We start from the raw sequence: 20,339 nt of genomic DNA, 5'->3' as shown, positions 1-20,339 counted from the left end.
TTGAAGGATGAATTGTTAATGAGTTGTAGGAAGCAAAGTAGCTTAATGCATTAGCTTTTTACGGCTGCAGACTTGAGTTCAAATCACAGCTTAGCTCACAAATGAGAATTCCCTTCACAGCACTTACCTCGTGGTCTGTTTTTATAGCTAGCAAAGCTGTTCCTCTTGGACACATAACATCTTGATTTTTGGAGCCCTGACCATTCTCAGTTGTCTGACTAGCATCTGTTCACACATATTTGGTGCACACAACAACGAATAGACTAAATGCTTGTAAAATCTGCATCTTGTGCCTCTTCTCCCTTCCCCTAATCTAGCTACTACAGACCTCACTTTACCCCATTCAGGATAGCAAACTGTTGACCTGGTTTCCATTATTGGAGCTCATAAGCTTCTCTAAATTGTCCACTCTAGTTTCCTATGTGACCTGAATGGAAACTTTGACTATATGGGGACTCTACGTGCGTGTCTTGCTGGGCACATGAAAAGAAATAAGAAAGGTGGGTGTGATTCTTAACTCACTCCTGCTGATGTAAAGTAGGAGTAACACCATTGACAGCTGGAGACTCACTAGAGGTGAGAGGAAAATCTGTCCTGATGTGTTCAGCATCTGGGATCGGTGGAGGTGGCTTCTGGGTAGTCAGCCAGGGGTGTTCCTGTCTCTTTTCCTTGGTGAAATCAGCAGCTTATTGGAAGCCTCAGAGCACATTTAAGAGCAAGGGCTCAAACCTAATTCCTCCTGATACATTTGCTAGTAACAGGTGTTTGTATATGTTTTGTTGAACAATTCTTGGATTTGGCCAATTTTCTGCAGTGCATTAAAGGCACCAGTAGAGGGAGATCTAACTTTGGGAACATCAAGTCCATGTGTTGAAATAACTACACTACATTGCAAGCTAAATCTCTCAACTCCTTTCATTTTAACTGATTCTCTGCTGTACTAGAATCGGTGTAAAAGGGGCAGGAGGGAGAACCCCCACCAGTATGCAGAGCTCTTTTGAGCACTGATTGAAAATAGAGAACTAGTTAACTGCTTTATATAGAGTTGCTTTGGTAGAAAAGCTCAAAGTGGAAACACTTGATGGAATCAAGACTCAAGTCAGGCACCTATTCTTTGGTTTCTTATCTTTATTACATTAAAATATTGGAGGAAGCTTTAATAAAAGACACAACAAATCAAACTTCCTCAGACAGGAAAAACTGGGGATCTGTCTTGCTTTCCCACTCTGGGTTAGCAAAGATTTACCACTAACAATTGCCACAGAATCACTGAGAAGATGTTAGCTTTGCCAAAACACAACTCTGATTACTCCAACTGATAATTGCAGTCTGCTGTGGACCTGTTATAGTATGTTGACATACAGCCAATTTAAAAATCATTCTGGAGTTGGGGAAGTTTAAAGTACAGTCCCATGGGGAAGGTGGTATGTGGGATGGGGACAGACTTGATTAAGCTAGAGTTGAGGTTAATCTTCATTTTGCACCTGTTATCATGACTGAAAACTCACTGACTTAAAATAGTAAATTTCAACTAGCAACAAAACTAATGCTGAGGCAGCTTGCTCAAAGATGGTTAAGAACTCTAGTTGAAATCCATGTGTCTTGTTTGTAAAGGCTTAATGCATCAAATGCAATCTGAGTCAAATTCTCAGCTGACAGGTGTCAAATGTTCTGTCAAGCACACCGCAGAATACAGTGGTGTTGATAATTTGGCACAAATCACTGGAAAAATCACTGGAAAATAACACAAGTTCTCAACTGCTTCCATTAGGCTACCAAAAAACTCAGCTCCATCATTCTGAACACTTAAAAAATGGAACCAGTTGGTAAAGATTCAATTAGCAAACTATTCTTAAGCCTCATCCTAGGGAGGCAAGGGGAAGAGGACAGCTTATCTAAGGCCTTTTGAGGAGCTGGCATGTTTTGTTTTTGGTCTCCAGTTCCTATGATACTTTTTGAAATCTGCAGAGGTGCTAGAGAGAATGAAGGATGAATCTCTTGCAAGCTTCCACTGTGTTCTGATGAACTGCTTAACAATTGCTTAAATAAATATTGGTTTTTAAAGCTGTTATTCTGTGCCTACATTAACCTGAGAGAGAGCCCCTTGCTTAGCATCCCAGTTCTCAAGGCAGTCATGCTCTTGGCTGAGTGGATGTATCTCTGTCAAGCTCTTTATCTTTTGCAGAGCTGCACTGCTGGGGCCTAAATACTATGAATGTTAAATTGCCTCTCCTTTGCAACACACAGCATAATTCCTCTTCCTCCCCCTTCCCCCCCCCTTCATAACACCAGCTGGAAAAACTCAAATATTTGGCTCTGTGGTGTAGGCCTTGTGACACACAGCTCACCTGGAGCTTCTTGTCATTTTACCCAAGGCTGATGGAGGGTTTCTGATTGCATGAATAGTAGACAGGTGGTGCTGAGCTGGCCCCATGAGCCTTCTTGACTTTAAAGTGACAGATGCTGCCCTAGCTTGCAGTGATGAAGGCCACTTTTACTCAAGTGTATGAGCTCTCTCACAGAACCTGGCCGTGCTAAGCACGTTTTCCTTTCAGCATGGCTTTATTCAAGCCTCATTCTTGGATCCAGTTTTGGGGTGTCAAGGACAGGATGTGGCTCCCATGCAGGTACAGCAAGCCAATGCCCAGGCTCTTCTCCTGCAGCTACAAAGCAGATGAGTCTGTGCTGCTCCACTGAGGGACAGCAGCTCATGGAATGAGTCTAGTGGTCAGGCCCTGGCCTGCAAATGTACTTGCAAAAGTTTACCCCATGCACTGAAGCTTGAGTGGAACAGTCTTGCTGGGCACAGTCACCATAAAAGCCCAGTAAGAATCTAAGCCCTTCCAAACAGCTTTGACTCTCAATCCAACAGGCTTGTGTAGGTGAAAATTATCAGCAATTAAAGTTCACCGGCTGGCTCCCAGGGGCTCTTCCCTGCCCCTCCAAAGAATTTAAGGCTCTAGCTGGTTGGCATCACTCTGTCAAACAAGGGCACTTCCAGCTGCTTGGTGTCATTGGCCACAACCTTGTCTTCTCCGTGTGCGTCTATGCATTTCCCCACTGTCTTAAGGATGAGCCACAAACGTCTGTCCAAAGCCAAGAGATGAGGTTCAGTGAGGACAGGTGCAAGGTGATCCAGCAGGAGGGATTCCCTCATGACATCACTGAGCCGGTACTCAGGCAGGGCCAGGAGCTGCAGGTGTAGTAATGTTGTCCTCTTTATTCTGGGAAAACAAGGACTCGGATCAGACACTTTTACACCAACTTTTTGTATCCTCCCAGTACTAAGTTGCTGTGTCAGCCCAGCAATCTGCCAGTGGGCGACAGCGAGAATGGGTTTAATTAATTTTTGTCACAGTATTTTTGGCAAAGTGGTGTTTCGATGGAAGTGAAGAACACTCTGTTCCTTTAAAGTGTAACAACGGTAGGGATGATACATGTTTGTGTGGCTACGTGAAATTTGAGCCGAGAACCTCTAGGCACTTTACCAACCAGGAGACACCCTGCAAGGTAGCCAAGCACTGGTCTCAGTCTTCTCTCTGCTTAGCTTTAGATTTTTGTTGAGCTAGGACAAGGGCCCTCTTTTGCTATAGAGCTATAAAAACACTGAGGGCACTTTGTAAGTGATAGTAACAGCAATATCTGGGACTAGAGCATATCTTGACCTATCTGTATAAATACCTTAACCTGAATCTAGCAGGCTCTTTAGCTTAATAGACACAGGCAGAACAGGAAGCTGAAGTTAGGAAAAACTCAAAGGGGAAATAAGATGTTAATGTTTAACAATGAAGGGGACTGAACTTTGGTGCAGCTGGCTAAGGGATCTGGTAGCTTCTCCGTTAGAGTCATTAAGACCAGAAGAATGTCCTTTTCGAAAAAACAAAACCAAACACGGGGCCAGAGTCTCAGCTGGGTTAAATTGAGGAATGGTAAAGAAATAAGTCAGACATTTCCTAAAGAGAAACCACAGGGAACAGCAGCTCTCACCATGACTCCCTTTAATTTAACTTTCAGCTATTGATTTATGTGAATTAATAAGGGAGTAGCTGAAATAGGATTCAAATAGTAAAATTTATGAGCACTTTTTAATAATTGGAGAGGGGGAAACCAGACTGATTAACTATATCAACGTTCTCCCAGGCCTTTAAAAGGCAGAGATTGTCTGAGTGTTACGGGCAGGGTTCTAAAGAATTGGATCTGAAATTCACCTTGTACCTTTATTTGTTGATCATTTTGATGGCGATTGAGGTTTATTTTTAAGTGTTGATTTAAAATTTTCACAGTTGCGCAAAATAGCGGGTGTTAAGCCTTTGTTCCCTGATTCGTACTGATTTTACCATTGAATGAAATTATGGTGGGGGGGAGGTCAGACAATTATTGAATGACAGCAGAGGATGAGATTCAAAAAGCTAAAGCTTTATAACTATTAAAACACACATTGACAACATCACCTGTCACAATAGACAAAGTAAATAGCCTTTAATCAAACCCTGATAACTTTTCAGATATTGCCTATCTGTACATTTTTATTATTCGTGGTGGAAATATTTTTTCATTGGTTTCTGCATGTATAGTGAAATCAGTGTGTGTGGACATTTACTAACAAAAATCTAATCCTTCCAAGCCTATGTATAGATGAGCAACCCAACCTCTCGGGAAGAAAGTGTAACCCACACCTGCTTGGTGTGGCACTCTGTCCCCCTCTAATGGCACCTAGACCAGCTAGCGATTGATGAGCCTGAAACAGCCTTGGCTAAGAGATGTATCTTTTAACTCATGCAAGTAAGCGCCAGAGGTCCTAGGTTTGATCCTGGCTGCCAGCGTCTATTGGCGTTACAAAAGCGTGGCTGTACGAAGGCTGTTTCAAAGAGTTGCTCCTCTGCACCAAATCTGTCAACATTTCATGTTCCTTATGTAACTCCTGGGGTGTTGGGAGGCCCAGCTGGGCTTTTTTGATATGATGTAAGATGCTCTGCTGAAAAGGCACTAGAGAAACGGAAAGTGTTAGGAGTTGGAAAGTGTAATGTGATACAATATTCTAGTATACTGCAGCATTGTAGAGCTTAGTACTATAATATCATGCTGGAGCCGTGGTCTCCAACCTTTTTCTACACAGGACCACTTTTTGAATTTAAGTGCAACCCAGGATAGGCCCTGCCCCTTCCCCAAGGCCCCACCCTGCTCACTCCATCCCCCCCTCCTTCTGTTGTTTGCTCTCCCCCACCTTCACTCACTTTCACTGGGCTGGGGCAGGGGGAGGGGTGCAGGCTCGGGGCTGGGGTTGATGGGTTTGCAGTGTGGGAGGGGTCTCTGGGCTGAGCCTGGGGCGGGGGGTTGGGATGCAAGAGTGGGTGAGGGGTTCAAGCTCTGGGAAGGAGTTTGGGTGTAGGAAGGGGCTCAGGGCTGGGGCAGAGTGTTGGGATGCAGGCTCCAGGAGGGGGCTCAGAGCTGGGGCCAGGGGTTGGGGTGCAGGCTCCCACTGGGCAGTGCTTACCTCGGGTGACTCCTGGTTTGCAGTGCAATGGGGCTAAGGCAGACCCCGTGCTGCTCTTGGAAGTGGCCATCCCTGCGGCCCCTGAGGGGGGAGGGACATGTCTCCACCCGCTGATCCTAGGCACTGCCCCCGCAGTTCCCATTGGCTGAAGTTCCCCATTCCTGGCCAATGGAAGCTGCAGGCAGGAGCAGCGCGGAGAACCCCTACCCCCCGCCTCCTCAGGGGCCTCACCCCCATAGGGGTGTGCTGGCCACTTGCGGGACTCAGCACACGGGGCCTGGGCAGGCAGGGAGCCTGCCTTAGACCCGCTGCGCTTCTGGACTTTTAGCAGCCAGAGATCACGATAGACTGTCAGAGACTCCAGGATCGACCAGTCGACCGCGATCTACTGGTTGGTGACCACTGTGCTATAAAGCGTGTTGCAGCATTGTGGAGCATGGGACTGTGTGGGGGTAACACTATAGAATCCTACGGTTGTGTCGAGCATTATGCTAGAATATCGTGTAGAATTAAAATTATACTCTGCTCTCTTCCCAAACTCCCCTGTAGTAATGCAGGTGACTCCCTAGCATGACTGGCTAGCAAATACAATTAACCAAGCTTGCCATCTCACTTACATGCAGCACTGGGAGAGTGGAGCCAGGATGGAGGTTTCATCATGGGAATGTCTTCCAAAGCTAGGGGCCAAAGGAAGGCAAGGGTGAACAGCTGCTACCCCCAATGCCCTGGACACACAGCTGTGACTAGAGAGTCCGAGCCTATATGAGAAGTGTTCAGAGGAAGCACTCAACACCTGTCTGCATCAGACCCTTGCTCCTTGGTTCCCATAACAGAATGGAACAAAACTGGCCATGGGGCGTTCTGGAAAGGCTGAGATGCCAGGAGCTGCAGGAGCAGGGATGTTACAGGTTAGAGCGTGCTGTGCAGGGGCAGGTCATATCCCCATTGTGCATGCCTGGGCAACATGCCCTTCATTTTCATGGGCAGCAAATTCTTTCCCTAAAGTAAATTTAGATACACATTCTAGGATGTCAGGGCAGAGTTCAAGTCACTCATAGTGCCACCTGAGGTCTGCCCCCTCCCAAGGCCCCAGCATCATCCGCTCCTTTTGAACCATTGGACCATCTGCCCACCCCCCAGCTTCATTGGGCCCCACTTACGTCCCCCCAGCACAATCTGACCCCCAGCACAGTCTGCCTACTTCCATGCCCCCTGGTACTCAGCCCCCTCCTGTGTCTCCATCTGCTCTCCTCACATTCCAGGTGCCCCAAAATTCATTGCTGGGGCGAGTGCCTTACCCTCTGGCATTGTCCAGGTGAATGAGGAAGCCTTCATCCCCGAACTTAGTGAACATTTCATAGTGATGACGGTCCATGTTCCCTTTTGAGAGAGAGAGAGAGAGAGCATATTGGTCTTGCCATATGCTGGGTAGTGACTGAGTGCCCCTTTGAACTGGCCAGCGTGAAAACGCTGGTGCTATGTCATTCTTCAGGCCCGCGCTGAGCAAGGGTTACTTGGCTTGGGGTGGAGTATTTGTGCAACACCAGCTGTGAGTCAGGAGGCCTGGCGTTACTTGACAGCGGTAATAGTTTGCTCTCCCTAGTACCCCCAATCCCAGGATCTCATCTCAGAGTGCTTTACCAGCAGTAATGAAATTACCTCCTTGCTGGCTAAGTGCGGTGCTTATATGACCCTCATCTCCATAGTGTCTCAGAATCTATGAGAGATTAACCCCATTTTACAGTTGGGGAAACTGAGGCACAGAGTGAGGTGAAAGGAGTCACCTAAGGGGATGAACCCCAGAGCTACTAACTCCAGGATCTGTGTTTTTTTTCGCCAGGTCAGGCTCCCTTTCCTGGATCTTCCTCCAGGAAGGTGAGTACAAGATGGACATCTGTCTGTGCCAAGGGCGTTCAGGTATTACAGTGATGAGGGCATATAAATTCCCGGATGAAAGGATATTGGCGCCTCTTATAAACTTCTACATCAGTTGACCTCAACCTGGCAGCCAGGGTCTGATTAGTGAGACAAGACCACAACGGGGCAGGCTGCAGAGGGATGGTGGATAGAAGCATATCTGCACAGTCCTGCCCAGCTCCAGATAATAAAAAGATAATGAGAACCACTGCCTTAGTCCTTGTGCCCCAGCACCTGTTGGCTCAGCAGTTCAGAGCCCCGGCACCTCTGGGCTTGCTGTGTCCGTTATGAATGTAAAACTGCTTGAACCCCGGCACTTTGTTACAAATTAAGCACTACCTGTGTCCATAGGGTCACCAAGGGGCTCTGTGTTGGCTGGGCATTGTGTGCTTGCGGTAGGGAAGGGAGCCTCGGAGACCGTAGGAGTCTCTCAAACCACCTCTACGGAGCAAGCGTAAGATTTGGAAAACTGGCCTCTGAGCGACCTTGAGAATTACTGGGGGGTGTAGAAGGGAAGAATGACTAGACGAAGGGAGGAGGTGTAGGAAGATGGAAGGAGATGAAGGGAGGCGGGGGGAAGGAGGAGAGCAGGGGATTGTTGTTCTGTCCATCATACCGATCAAGAAGTCAAATATGGCCATGTCGATGATATTGAGCAGCCGGTTGCCGCTGTTGTAGGGGTAAATCTCCCTCACTGTGTTGCAGTAAAGTGGATTCACTTCCCACCTACAGGAAACAGAGGGGAAGCATGAACACAAGGCGGCTTCTCAAACGCATCCTCCAGGAGCTACTCGAAGGCAGGGATGTGATCGCAGTTGCCCCAGCCAGCTCTGCCTTGCTACGGCTCTGCAAGCCTGGAGAATGGGCAGAGTTGAGACGCCAAGGGCTGGATTCAAGTCTGGCACGGGCAGCAGTGGCTCTGCTGACGAGTGCCAGCTGCTTACAGCAGGGCTGAGTTTGGCCCACACTGCTTCTCAGTGCCTGCCACATTTAGCTGGCTACCCTGCTTGGCAGGTTTGTTGTCTCTTGGCCACAGCAACGATATTCCCCCACTCCCCTTCAGCTGAGTTAAAACTGCATCCTAATAGCAGCAGCTGGAGGGGAGAGATGCTGCATCAGGCCCAGGCATTAGGAGCTGGTAGGCTACATGCAGGCAGCCTCTGAGTCTTGGTCTCCACCTCTCCCCCACGTGCATGACCACTCGCCCCCTTCTTGCTACTCCGCTGCCTCCTTCCACTGCACAGAGCTGCAGCATTTACCCACTTACTCCTCTTTTCCAGCAAACGAGTAGGACCGGATCCAGGGGTTTGGGATGGAAAGTCTCGGGGCCAGATTGAGAGACGGCAGGAAAGCGGAGAGGGATCCCTCCAGCAGGTGAGGGTTCCCACACACAGCATACTCCGTCTTGCACATGTACGGGCATTTCGCAAAGAAACACACGTTGCTGGCTACGGGAAGAACAGAGAGCCAGCTAGTTCATATAATGAATTGGCTACTGTATATGTGCACCGCTGCCCTCTGCTGGGTGGGGTTGGAATGGCTCTGCTTTGGGTCATAGGCCCTACATTGCCACCACCCAATGGAGATTCACCTTTAACTCAGGTGCTGGAAGTGCTGTTTATGCAGCAGGAAGATCCCAGTGTTGCCAGGCAGTTCTGAGTGGCTATGACATTTAGCATTGTAACAGGAAGTCCTAGATGGCCACCAATTCATTAGGGTGTGCCGTAGCGTTAGCTGTAGCCAGCTGCATACAGCACTGGCTTATGTCTCTGTGTGTGTGCTTGTGAGGGGCAGGAGTGGTGGACACTCTTCACAAGTGAGGGGCTACTGGTGCCCAAACTGTGTCTCCGTCCCTCCTGCGCTGCCCCTTTTCCCCAGGCTCCTGCCCCTGCGCTGCCTCTTCCCCTCAAGACTCCACCCCCTGCTTGCTCCTCTCTGCCGGCTCGCCCTTACGGACAGTAAAAAGTGATGGAGCCATGACCCTCTGGTCCCCCCCGTTCAGGCGCCCCTGGAGGGGGAGGAGGAATAAATCCTGTAGGAAAGTTGCAAATGATGGAAGCAAAACACTCTCTGGACCAGATCCTCAGCTGATGTAAACTGAAGTCAATGGAGCTGTAACAATTTACATTGGCGGAAGGATCTACCTCTCTACCTGTTGAAGAGACTGCAAGTCATAATGTCCGAGAGAGAGACACCACTGCCCTCTACAGGATGGAGTCTGAGTGTGAGCGTTGGGTATAGCCCACCTGTTATTCCCCACTTCATTTCCAACTAGCTACATAATAATGTTACATACACCAAACCACACTAACAGAACGTTATTAAGGTTGCCAAGACAAGTGCTCAGAAGTTAGGAGATGCCAGTTTTGGAGCTGCCTGTGCTTAATTCAGCCTCCTTGTGCTTGTGCATTACAATACACTCTTTAATCACATAGATATAATCCAGTTCTCCAGATCAGCATTCAACTGCCTTAACTGTGAGATCATCCTTTCTCTTTCTGCAATACCCTGCCTCATTCACTACACACCTTCCACCTTCGGCAACAAATGAGGCAGGGGCGCTAAACACAACAGCCTCATTCGCTACTCAGCCCTGATTTGGTGGAAGACGCGATAGAGGTATTATTATAAACATGTGTCATGCAGAGTTTGATCTCTCCAATGCAGCATCTAGCGCACACTTCCTTTGGACCTTTCCTGTGTACACCTCTTTCCCCATCCGCTTGGTACTGCAGAATGTATTCGTAAAAGGAACTCGCTTCTGCATCTTCACTCACGTACCGGGTGAAACGAAGAAGACGCTCCGTAGGATTTCATTCTTGGTGACCTCCAGGATGTCCTTGGTGACGTTGATCAGCCTTCCGATTGTGGGCGGGACCCGTCGGAAATCCAAGATCCTGTGCAAAAGTGAAAATGTGTCAATCAAAGGGTACTGAAGCAGAGTCCAGGAGGTGGGGAAGGGAAATGGTTTCTCGGCACATGGTAGGGCTGGGGAAATGGTCCAGCAACTGAATCCAAACCCCGCTCCATATAAAAGAGCTTGTTTCTATTCTGAAATCACGCTCCTTTTTAAAAGTCTGACAACATTGCCAAATGAGAATCTTTCTTGTGTGATCTCTAGCAAATATGCAAGCCCATTTTACACTCCAAACCAAAAGAGGTGTGGTCTGGGATTTACTGCTTCGACAGCTGGGCCTTGTAAGAGTTTGGAGACTGGCTATTCCATCCAGGATCTGCTGTAATTCTAAGCATCTTTTCCCCCAGCCAATTTATCGTGTATCCATACAAGTCTGTTGCCTCTTTCGAGGGTGAGAGACCGCCAAGGACCTGCACAATGTTGTGTTTGACACTCTGCAGAGATGTGCTGAACCTGCTACAGCACAGCACAGACAGTGGGAAGCTGGGAGGGGCTCGCACACACACCAGGAGCCACTTAGCCTATTGTCTCAGTTGATTCATCTCACTGATCTCACTTCGGATAATCAACAGCCTGGGGCTGAGGGAATTTTTAATGATGACTCTGGGAGTGGAAAACCATTGCTGATTCCTGAGTCAGTAACCACTGGGCAGGCTCAGTAATGCCATGATGCAAACACTGAGCAATCACTCAGCTTCCAAGAATCAAATGTGAAACTGAATTTAGCTTGTCAATTACTGAGCACTTTAAAAAAAACAATATTTCGCTGGTATCTAGCTGCTTTCCTCTTCAGACTTCAAAGCACTTTAAAAAATTGAGCAGGTGAACATAAGAACGGCCATACTAGGTTAGACCAAAGGTCCATCTAGCCCAGTATCCTGTCTTCCAACAGTGGTCAGTGCCAGGTGCCCCAGAGGGAATGAACAAAACTGGTAATCATGTGATCTAACCCATGTTGCCCATTCCCAGCTTCTGGCAAACAGAGGCTAGGGACACCATCCCTGCCCATCCTGGCTAATAGCCATTGATGGACCTATCCTCTATGAATTTATCCCGTTCTTTTTTGAGCCCTGTTATAATCTTTGCCTTCACAACATCCTCTGGCAAGGAGTTCCACAGGTTGACTCTGCGTTGTGTGGAAAAAATATTTCCTTTTGTTTGTTTTAAACCTGCCATCTATTAATTTCATTTGGTGACCCCTAATTCTTGTGTTACGAGAAGGAGTAAATAACACTTCCTTATTTACTTTCTCCACATCAGTCATGATTTTATTGACCTCTATCATATCACCCCTTAGTCATCTCTTTTCCAAGCTGAAAAGTCCCAGTCTTATTAATTTCTCTTCATATGGCAGCTGTTTCATACCCCTAATAATTTTTGTTGCCCGTTTCTGAACCTTTTCCAATTCCAGTATAACTTTTTTGATATGGGGTGATCTGCACACAGTATTCAAGATGTGGGTGTATCATGGATTTATATAGAGGCAATATGATATTTTCTGTCTTATTATCTATCTCTTTCTTAATGATTCCCAACATTCTGTTAGCTTTTTTTGACTGCTGCTGCACATTGAGTGGATGTTTTCAGAGAACTATTCACAATGACTCCAAGATCTCTTTCTTGTGTGGTAACAGCTAATTTAGACCCCATCATTTTATATGTATAGTTAGGATTATGCTTTCCAACATGCATTACTTTGCATTTATTAACGTTGAATTTCATCTGCCATTTTGTTGCCCGGGCTTTTTCTGTAGCTCTTCAGTCTGCTTGGGATTTAACTATCTTGAGTAGTTTTGTATCATCTGCAAATTTTTCCACCTCACTGTTTACCCCTTTTTCCAGATCATTTATGAATATGTTGAATAGGTCTGGTCCCAGTACAGACCCTTGGGTGACACCACTATTTACCGCTCTCCTTTCTGAAAACTGACCATTTATTCCTACCCTTTGTTTCCTATCTTTTAACCAGTTACCAATCCATGGGAGGACCTTCCCTCTTATCCCGTGACAGCTTACTTTGTTTAAGAGCCTTTGCTGAGGGACCTTGTCAAAGGCATTCCTGAAAATCTAAGTAAATTATATCCACTGGATTCCCTTTGTCCATATGCTTGTTGATCTCCTCAAAGAATTCTAGTAGATTGGTGAGGCATGATTTCCCTTTACATAAACCATGTTGACTTTTCCCCAACAAATTATGTTCAGCTATGTGTCTGACAATTTTGTTCTTTACTATAGTTTCAACTAGTTTGCCCCGTATTAAAGTCAGGTTTACTGGCCTATAATTGCCGGAATCATCTCTGGAGCCCTTTTTAAAAATTGGCGTCACACTGGTGTCATTAGCTTTGTTTTATAGATGGTTAAACTTGAGTCCCAGAGAGGCTGAATGGCATTGAGGCACAGGGAGTCTAGGTGTGTCGCTCCAGGTCACAGAGCAATGGCAGAGCTAGAAATGGAAAGAACTCAGTTCTCCTGACTCCCTAGCCTGGGGTTTGAATGATCTAGCTACAGGCCTAACAGCCAGCCTTATGTAAGTTGCCTTTGTGAAAGGAAGAAGATGGAGTGCAAAAAGCAGCAAAGCAGCCGCATCCCTTGTGCTTAGTGGAACCTCTCCTGAGGGAGAGGAAAGCTGGCTCCTTTTCCAATGGGATTTCATTTTATGTTACCTGTAATCTAGCGCTGGTGAAGGGGACCAGGTTAGCCCTCCTCAGGGTAACAGCCTGTTTCACTGTGGGCTTGCTGCAAACAGAAGTTGCACCGGTTTTATTCAAATCAATTTGAAACCTGATTTAGGTAAACTGGAGCAACGGATGCTTTGACATACGTTTAAAACTGGTGATATCGATTTAGCCAGCACCTGTAAATGTCCTGATGGGCTCTAAACCATTATAAGCTAAGTTTAAACCCATCTAAGAATGTCTGCAGACAAAGAGGCAACGCTGTAACTAAATCGGTACAACTTTGTGTGTGTTGACCAGGCTTTACACCCCAAATGGCCCCCATCCTTAACAGGGCCAGACCACTTGGAGGGTTAAGAAGGGCGAGTCGCCTCTGGGGTTGGTTAGTCTGCGCTGTCTCTGCTAACACTGCCAACTCATGGCTGCTTTTGGAATGAGGACATCTGGAACTGGACTGAAACTACTGGCTCATTTTATATCAGGCTTCCAATAGGCTTGGGATGGAAACTGGCAAATTTGGACAGGTAAATCAGAGATGAAAGGCTCTCCCCTGTCACCCAGCCCCTATCTAATTGAACTCGACTTCAAGGAAAAGAAGGCAAGGGCTGACAAGAACAGTGTTCTGCCTTACTAGAGATCAGTGAGCACTTTGAATGGGGCTGGTAATTCACTTCAGAGGGACTGGAGAATTTACAGTATGGAAAACAGGCCTAATGCAATTCTGCATTTCCCTCTGAAGTGGCAGCTCATGGAACAAACTCTCCTGCATTGTCAGGTGTTTGTTTCCTGTCTCAGTGAGCAACAGTGACTCAGAATATTCTGTATGATTAAAGGCCTGATCCCAAAAGGATCTCAGCCGCTGCACATTCTTACTGACTTCCATCAAGCACTTCTCAGGATCAGGACCAAAATGTGTAATGACTAGGCACAAGGAGTGGCTGCAGATTTTTCCCATAATGCAAAGCTGTCTCCTTTGATAGTCTTTGGAAATGGCCTGACTCGAAAATGGAAACAAATCTGGATTTAGCAAATGGCCTTTTATCCCTCCAAACCTCTGTTAAAAATATAGGATCCAAATTCTCCCAGACTTGGAAGGGTTTGAAATCTGGATCTGGACCTAAATGCGGCAGCTCAATAATCAAGGGCCATTGACCTCAACAGGAGTTTTGCACAAATAAAGACTCACTAAAATCTGGCTCCATCTGTGCAGTGAGGATGTGCGACAACAGCTGGGATTCTAATTGTATCCCCTTTTGGCTGATTGTTTTCAGAATGGAGTCCAGCCACTAAGCTACTTTGAAGCAGTATTTCACAGCCAGTGCTGTTTCCAGAAATTGCAAACCAGTGTCAGCCTCCCAGGGAAGGGTTTGCATTTCAAGAACCCTGGCTCTGTTGTAGCTGGAAGCTACTGCAAGGGAGGAAGAGGACAGTGTCTGACTGTTTGGAGTTTAGGGTGAGCAGAGGTTTTGATTAGCGATGGGAGAGAGAGTGGCCTGGCCAGAACAGTGAACTGGGAGTTGAGACTCCTGAGTTCTAGTCCTGCCTTTCTGTGCCTCATTTTCCCCATTCATTGCATGGAGGAAACATTTTCTTGCCTCACAGAGTGGGTGCTATGAGTTGGAATTAATTAGCATTTGTAAAGTGCTTGGAAGTCTTTGGCTGGAAGGGGGTATAAAAAGGGAAAGGCTTATTAAATCCCATGTGCCTACCTACCCTGTCTCATTTCCTCCCCTGACTTCCCTGCTGGGGTGGTTGCCTTGGAGAAACAATACAGTTCACCAGTGCTACAGGCTGGCAAGCTACTGACCCATTGACAACAGGTAATTCATCATCAAGTCTGTCTTCATGCACGTGCCTAATACAAAGCTCAGTGAAGTCAACAGGGGTCTTTCCTTTGACTCCATTGGGATTTGCATCTGGGCTATAGTCCCACAGTGAAAGATGTTTGAAATACTAAGCTGACACTGTGCTTGACGTTGGCCAAAAAGCTGCTCAAGTCTTGCAATGCCCAATCCTGCTTCCTCACATCAACGCTCTTTGGCCTAGAGTTTGACAATGGGAGTTAGGCATCTCATTACCCTTAAAACTCTTGCCCTTATTAACATCCATGAGAAGAAGGAGGCGGCCCATACCATGACTTGGATTCCCCCAGGTCACTGCGGGTTTTTAGGAACTGAATTAATGGCTTTTCTCCCTAGGAAGTGAGAAGAGGAGTAACTCAGAAGCTCCGTGTTCTGGGCACAAATACCTGTCAAGGTGAAAGGCGGCTATTTCCGCATTGTGTCTCTGAAAGTCAGTGAAGTAGAAACAATCTTCTGGAGTCTCTTCCTCTCGTTCCTGTCTGAAAGAAATGAAGGGGTTACTAACCGGGCCAGGAGAACACACCCGGGGAAGGATGGAAGCGACCCGGGAGCAAGGTGGGAAGCGAGCTTTTCAGAAGAGCCCAGGGCACCGCAGAGACCTGCAATGCTTGTGCTAATGACATTCTCCGAAGGACAAGAGCATCAGGCTATGGCTGCTATTTAAAAGGCACTGGTGATGGGCCAGGGATGATTAAAAGCAACAGCTGGATGGAGCAGTGCTCAGATGCTTATTGGAATGGCAGACACACGGAGAGAGGCGGGAGGTGGACAGTGCTTCTGGGGTTTAGAAATGTTTGTGCCTGCACGTAGATCAGGACTGGCAGCCCCAGAAACCTTGTTTACCCACAGCCTGGGGCCAGGCTGCCCTGCCAACATGCCTCACTCCTCACCACCACCTCTAGGGGGGCAGAGCGTCTCGCTCTTCCTATCTCTTTGATTCCTGGTCCTTCTGCTGAGACTGGCACCAAAAGCCTTAGGGTGCGTCTACTCTGCCACTGGGAGGTGTGATTGCAGCATGTGTGGTAACAGTGGTCACTCAAGTATACGCCCAGGGACCTGGGTTGGGGGCTAATCTGTGAGGCCACCCATGCTGCTACAGCTTCACCATTGCAGTTACTAGAGCTAGCTGAAATCTCGGTCAATCGAAGGCTACATGTGCTGCAGTCACACCTCCTGAGAGCAAGTAGCCATGCCCTTACCATCAACCGTGGACATCTGTCCTTTAGCAACAGGACTGAGACCAGCCGCCTATTTCTCTCAGGCCACCAAACAGCCATCAGATAGCGATTCTGAGTTCCTACCGTCTCTGTTTATGAAGCAGCACCGTCGGTTCCATATCCCCTGAGCTAATCAGTCCTCCAAGCTCATGTGTTTAACAGGAAAGCATGCTAAAATCCAAAGCCTGCTGGCCTTGTCTCCTCACAGCAGGCGAGCCAAGACATACCTTCCTACCAGCCCCAGCTAAGTGAGTGTCTTCGGAAACTATATATTTTACCTCTTGGAATTAATAGAGACAAGCCATGGGGAAGAGAGAGAGAGAGAGAAGCCTCTCTTATAAGCACATAGTTGAACTCAGAAAAGCTCGACCCGTCATTCCGAGCCAAGGCAGTGCGCAGAAAGCAATCTGAATGGAAATAAATGTAAAGGGCCAAAAGGGCTATAAATAAATGCAGAAGCAATTTAAAACTGCTATTCAAGGCTAGCAGCACCATGAGATAGTTCCTGGAAATAGACATGGGACTTAAATAAAAAAAACAAATAAAGGAAAATAAGAATTCTATTGGGAAACAGCAGAAATTTATAGGCCTCAACAATCTTCTTCCTTTGTCTCCTTCCTTAGAAGTTTTTAAGGTCAGGCTTGACAAAGCCATGGCTGGAATCGGTCCTGCTTTGAGCAGGGGGTTGGACTAGATGACCTCCTGGGGTCCCTTCCAACCCTGATATTCTATGATTCTAATCTCTCTCACACACACACACACAGAGCACGGTCTTGCGGCATCAGCAGTGTGGAGCGAATCCAGTTTTAAATATGCAATTCCAACAACAGGTGTAAGAACTTCGTGTGTTTTTCTGGGCCATGCACACCTGTCACACAGTGGGAACAGCCAATGATAGCTAATTTTTATGGAAGCCTTTTGCGCCATCAAGACAAGGTTTACTGAGTAAAGGAGACAAAAGATGCTAATGCAGTTTCCACATCCTTTGTCAACCTGTGTTACTACAAAGCCAGGTGGTCAGTGTCCCATTGCTTCACCCCATCCACTCCAGCCTGGAGCTATTCACTTGCATCATGTCCTTCCCTGCTGAAACATTTCGGGTTGGTTGCTGTCAGTGGTTATTTGCGCAGAGGGCTCTGCTAAAGAAGCCAGAGGTCAATTGCCTTTATTCTAGCGTAGGCCACCTTGCTTAGCGGCTAGGTGAGGCTATTTTGGGGAAAAGCAGCTGCAGGTGATTTAGAGCGAATATGTATGTACACTCTCCTTACCTCATGGGTTTAAACATGGCTTTCCCAAAGTCCTGGAACCTCAGGACCAGTTTCAGGTGTACACCGCTGGGCTTCACAACTTGCGTCAGGGAAGGAGAATAAAACAGAGTGGGAAATTCTTGGTTTGACACTGGTAAAATATTTCTTAAGTATCATTTTGTAGCAAAGAAATTCAACTTCCTTCTCCACATGAGTAAATCTCCCAACTCACTATGGATAAAATAGCTTGTGTCAGCTGGTCTATTTATTGGTAATTCGCTGCTGCATCTCACTCCTACAGTTCTTGCCATGGTAATTTTCCCTGATCCTCTTCTGTGCTAGGCACACTATTTTCCTTTAGCATTTCTAGTCCTCAGTCATTTGACATTTCTCCTCTGCGATCTTGGATTTCCCCATCTCACTTACCTTTATTGAACAATAACTGAGAGTAAAAGCTGCTGGTGGTGTATATGTGCAAGTCAAAAAATCCGCAGTGGGAGCGCCAGATGGAAGCTGACTGCCTGGATTCTGCCTTCTGGGAAAATCTTCAACACAGCCCAGGAGCATAAGTGGGGTTGGCCCAGGAGCCAGGGCCGTGGTCTATAGTATGCCCACTCAGCTGTTCTCACCAGGCACTGAGTGCTACATGTATTCTACTCTTTTTGAAAAAACAGAGTGAACAGGGGGCTGAGAGCTGGTCCTAGCAGCTGTGCAGGGTGACAAAAGTGCTACATTGGCACCCACTGCAATTTAAAGTGATTCTCATGCTGGTGAAAGCTGCTAGCTTGTTTAAATCCTGAGATGGTGGGCGGAACCTCCCAAAGAAACGGAAGCCCTGCCCCCTCGTTTAAGCCATAGAGCTCAGGATTTGTGTGACAAGGCTGCATAGACAGCCCTGGAGAATGGAGCTCTCTGCTTGTTCTCAGAGCAGGTACAGCCTGGGCACGGAGCAATATGAGCTTCCTCCTTGCTGCCCTGCGAAGTTGTCTCAACCTCAGGCTGGAAGGGTCCCCTCTAGGGGTTGTGGGGGTTAAGGCACCTCCATGCTCACTCCGGGTTTGACTCAAAGCTCACTACGTCAACGCAAAGACTCCCAATGCATTCAGTGAGTTTGGGAGCAGTTCCCCAGTTCTTGGCCTCGCGTGCTAAGGCTAAAAGCAAAGGCACCAATTAATTGCACTTGTGGTCATGTGCTTCTGCGATCTGGATCGCAGTTCCACTCGAAACAGAACTCAGGTCATCAGCTTTCTTCACACAGGCCAGCAGAGAGATAAGGGCTTTGGCTCAGCACTGACCTGGTCTGGATTTGCAACTTTCACCTTTATTGTTTAAGGCAGCAGTTTGCACAAAGACTGAGGAATTACTGAATGAAGCAGGAAATGTTCACATGGGATTCAGGGAAAATTCAAAGCTGCTATTTCTTTTACATGCATTGCACTTAACAGAAGAAAATGTCCTCTCCGTACAAGGTGTCAGGTTTGCTAAGCTATCTAATACAAGGAGGTAAAATGAGGTGCAAGTAGCTAGGACACAAATGAATCACTTACTCTGGGTGCAGTCACAAGCTCCTAATAAAGCTTTCTCGTCCTGACTGTAATCTGCAGGGAAAGAAAAAGCGATAAGAGAATCATTCACATTGAACCTGGACTCATTCTAGCAATGTTTCATGACCCAGCCTCTGCCATTTCAAAACAGATACGTGCCGCTGGAGACTGGTGCTGCTGGAGTTAACCCACTTGCTGCGAAGCAAACGAAATGAAGCAAGGTCAGGTCGGTCTGGTGTCTGGCTCAGGACGACTCTCAGAAAAGGCGGAGTCAGAGACCAGTGTGAGTCCAGCAGTCACTTCTCACAAGTGACTATCCCCCTGGCAGCAAGTGCCAGAGTTTGGGTCAACTGACTTGGGCTCGTGTGTGGGTGTAAAGGTAGCACTATCTGCAGGGGTCCTCAACCATTTTCTTTCTGAGGCCCTCCCACTCCATGGCCCACCTCAAAACTCCATGGCCCACCTCTGCCACAAGAACTGTTTTTCTGCATATAAAAGCCAGGGCAAGCGTTAGGGGGGAGCAACAGGTCAATTGCCCAGGGCCCCATGCCACGGGGGCCCACAAAGCTAACTTGTTTAGGCTTCAGCCTCAGGAGGTAGGGCTCAGGGCCCTGGGCTTCAGCGCCATGTGATTGGGATTTGGCTTTCTACCCTGGGCCCCAGCAAGTCTAAGGCTGACCCTGTTTGGCGGACCCTCTGAAACCCGCTTGTGGTCCCCCACCAGAACCACTGGTGTAGACCACTGGTGTAGACACCTGTGCTCTGAGGCCCTCTGCCCTCGTCAGGTTTCAGAGCCCAGGCCCCAGCCCGAGCCAGAACATTTATAATGCTCTCTTAGCCTCGCAGCATGAGCCACAGTCAGTCGCCCCAGACTCGCTGCCGTGGGTCTTTTGTTTGCAGTGTAGGGCACTTAGGAGCAGGTCAAAAAAATGGAAAACCTATTTTCCCTATTTAAAATCATGTTGATAATGTTATTGAAATTTGTCAGTTACGTTTTCAATAAGGTTTTGGAGAAAGTTTTATACCAAATAAAAATAAAACCCCAAGGTTTGAAGATTGTCCCTAAATGTGTGCATGTATTTATTTTTTACAAAAAAACCTTTTCATTTGAAAGATTCCAACTAGTTCTATTCTGGTGCCAAGCGAGCAGCCTTTCCCAGCTCTTGTTGAATGTGAGTATATGGAAACTCTTACCGGCACTGACAGTGTTAAAATCTTGCATGTCATGAAGGAGTTTGTTAGTGGCAGGGCTGGATCTGGGATACAGCCCATAGCGAGTGATGCCCAGGTGGAATTGGAGCCAGCTTGCTTCCCGCCCGAGCTGCAGCAGTGAGTCAGGAGATGTTAGGTTGAGCTCCTCTCTGTAAAGCTTGTGTCTCCTGAAAAACATTACGTTATGCGATGAAAAGGGCACATCACTGAATGTCAATCCTTAGTACTTCAAAACAAGCAGACTGTGGGTTTTC

General features: G+C 47.2%; 1 protein-coding gene across 3 annotated transcripts in view; it reads right to left on the bottom strand.

The window, feature by feature from the left end:
• Positions 1 to 1,110: 1,110 nt before the first annotated feature.
• Positions 1,111 to 20,339, bottom strand: part of FAM20A (FAM20A golgi associated secretory pathway pseudokinase) — a 42,430-nt gene continuing 23,201 nt past the window's right edge. The window contains exons 2-11 of one of the 3 annotated variants that reach the window (XM_073312020.1): positions 20,068 to 20,252; positions 18,877 to 18,927; positions 17,351 to 17,429; positions 15,252 to 15,344; positions 10,193 to 10,308; positions 8,679 to 8,859; positions 8,028 to 8,137; positions 6,793 to 6,874; positions 6,112 to 6,171; positions 1,111 to 3,224 (exon numbers count right to left, since the gene is read on the bottom strand). In XM_073312020.1, the coding sequence (XP_073168121.1) occupies positions 2,960 to 3,224; positions 6,112 to 6,171; positions 6,793 to 6,874; positions 8,028 to 8,137; positions 8,679 to 8,859; positions 10,193 to 10,308; positions 15,252 to 15,344; positions 17,351 to 17,429; positions 18,877 to 18,927; positions 20,068 to 20,252 (1,222 nt within the window). In that variant the 3' untranslated portion in view covers positions 1,111 to 2,959. Of the gene's footprint in view, positions 3,225 to 4,019; positions 4,987 to 6,111; positions 6,172 to 6,792; positions 6,875 to 8,027; positions 8,138 to 8,678; positions 8,860 to 10,192; positions 10,309 to 15,251; positions 15,345 to 17,350; positions 17,430 to 18,876; positions 18,928 to 20,067; positions 20,253 to 20,339 lie in introns of those variants that run through there. The other 2 variants (XM_073312022.1, XM_073312021.1) reach the window with 2 other exon arrangements.

Source organism: Lepidochelys kempii, chromosome 14, assembly GCF_965140285.1.
Source record: "Lepidochelys kempii isolate rLepKem1 chromosome 14, rLepKem1.hap1, whole genome shotgun sequence".
NCBI lineage: Eukaryota > Metazoa > Chordata > Testudines > Cheloniidae > Lepidochelys > Lepidochelys kempii.
Note: the sequence above shows the minus strand (reverse complement) of the source record. Positions and strands in the feature narration are given on the sequence as shown.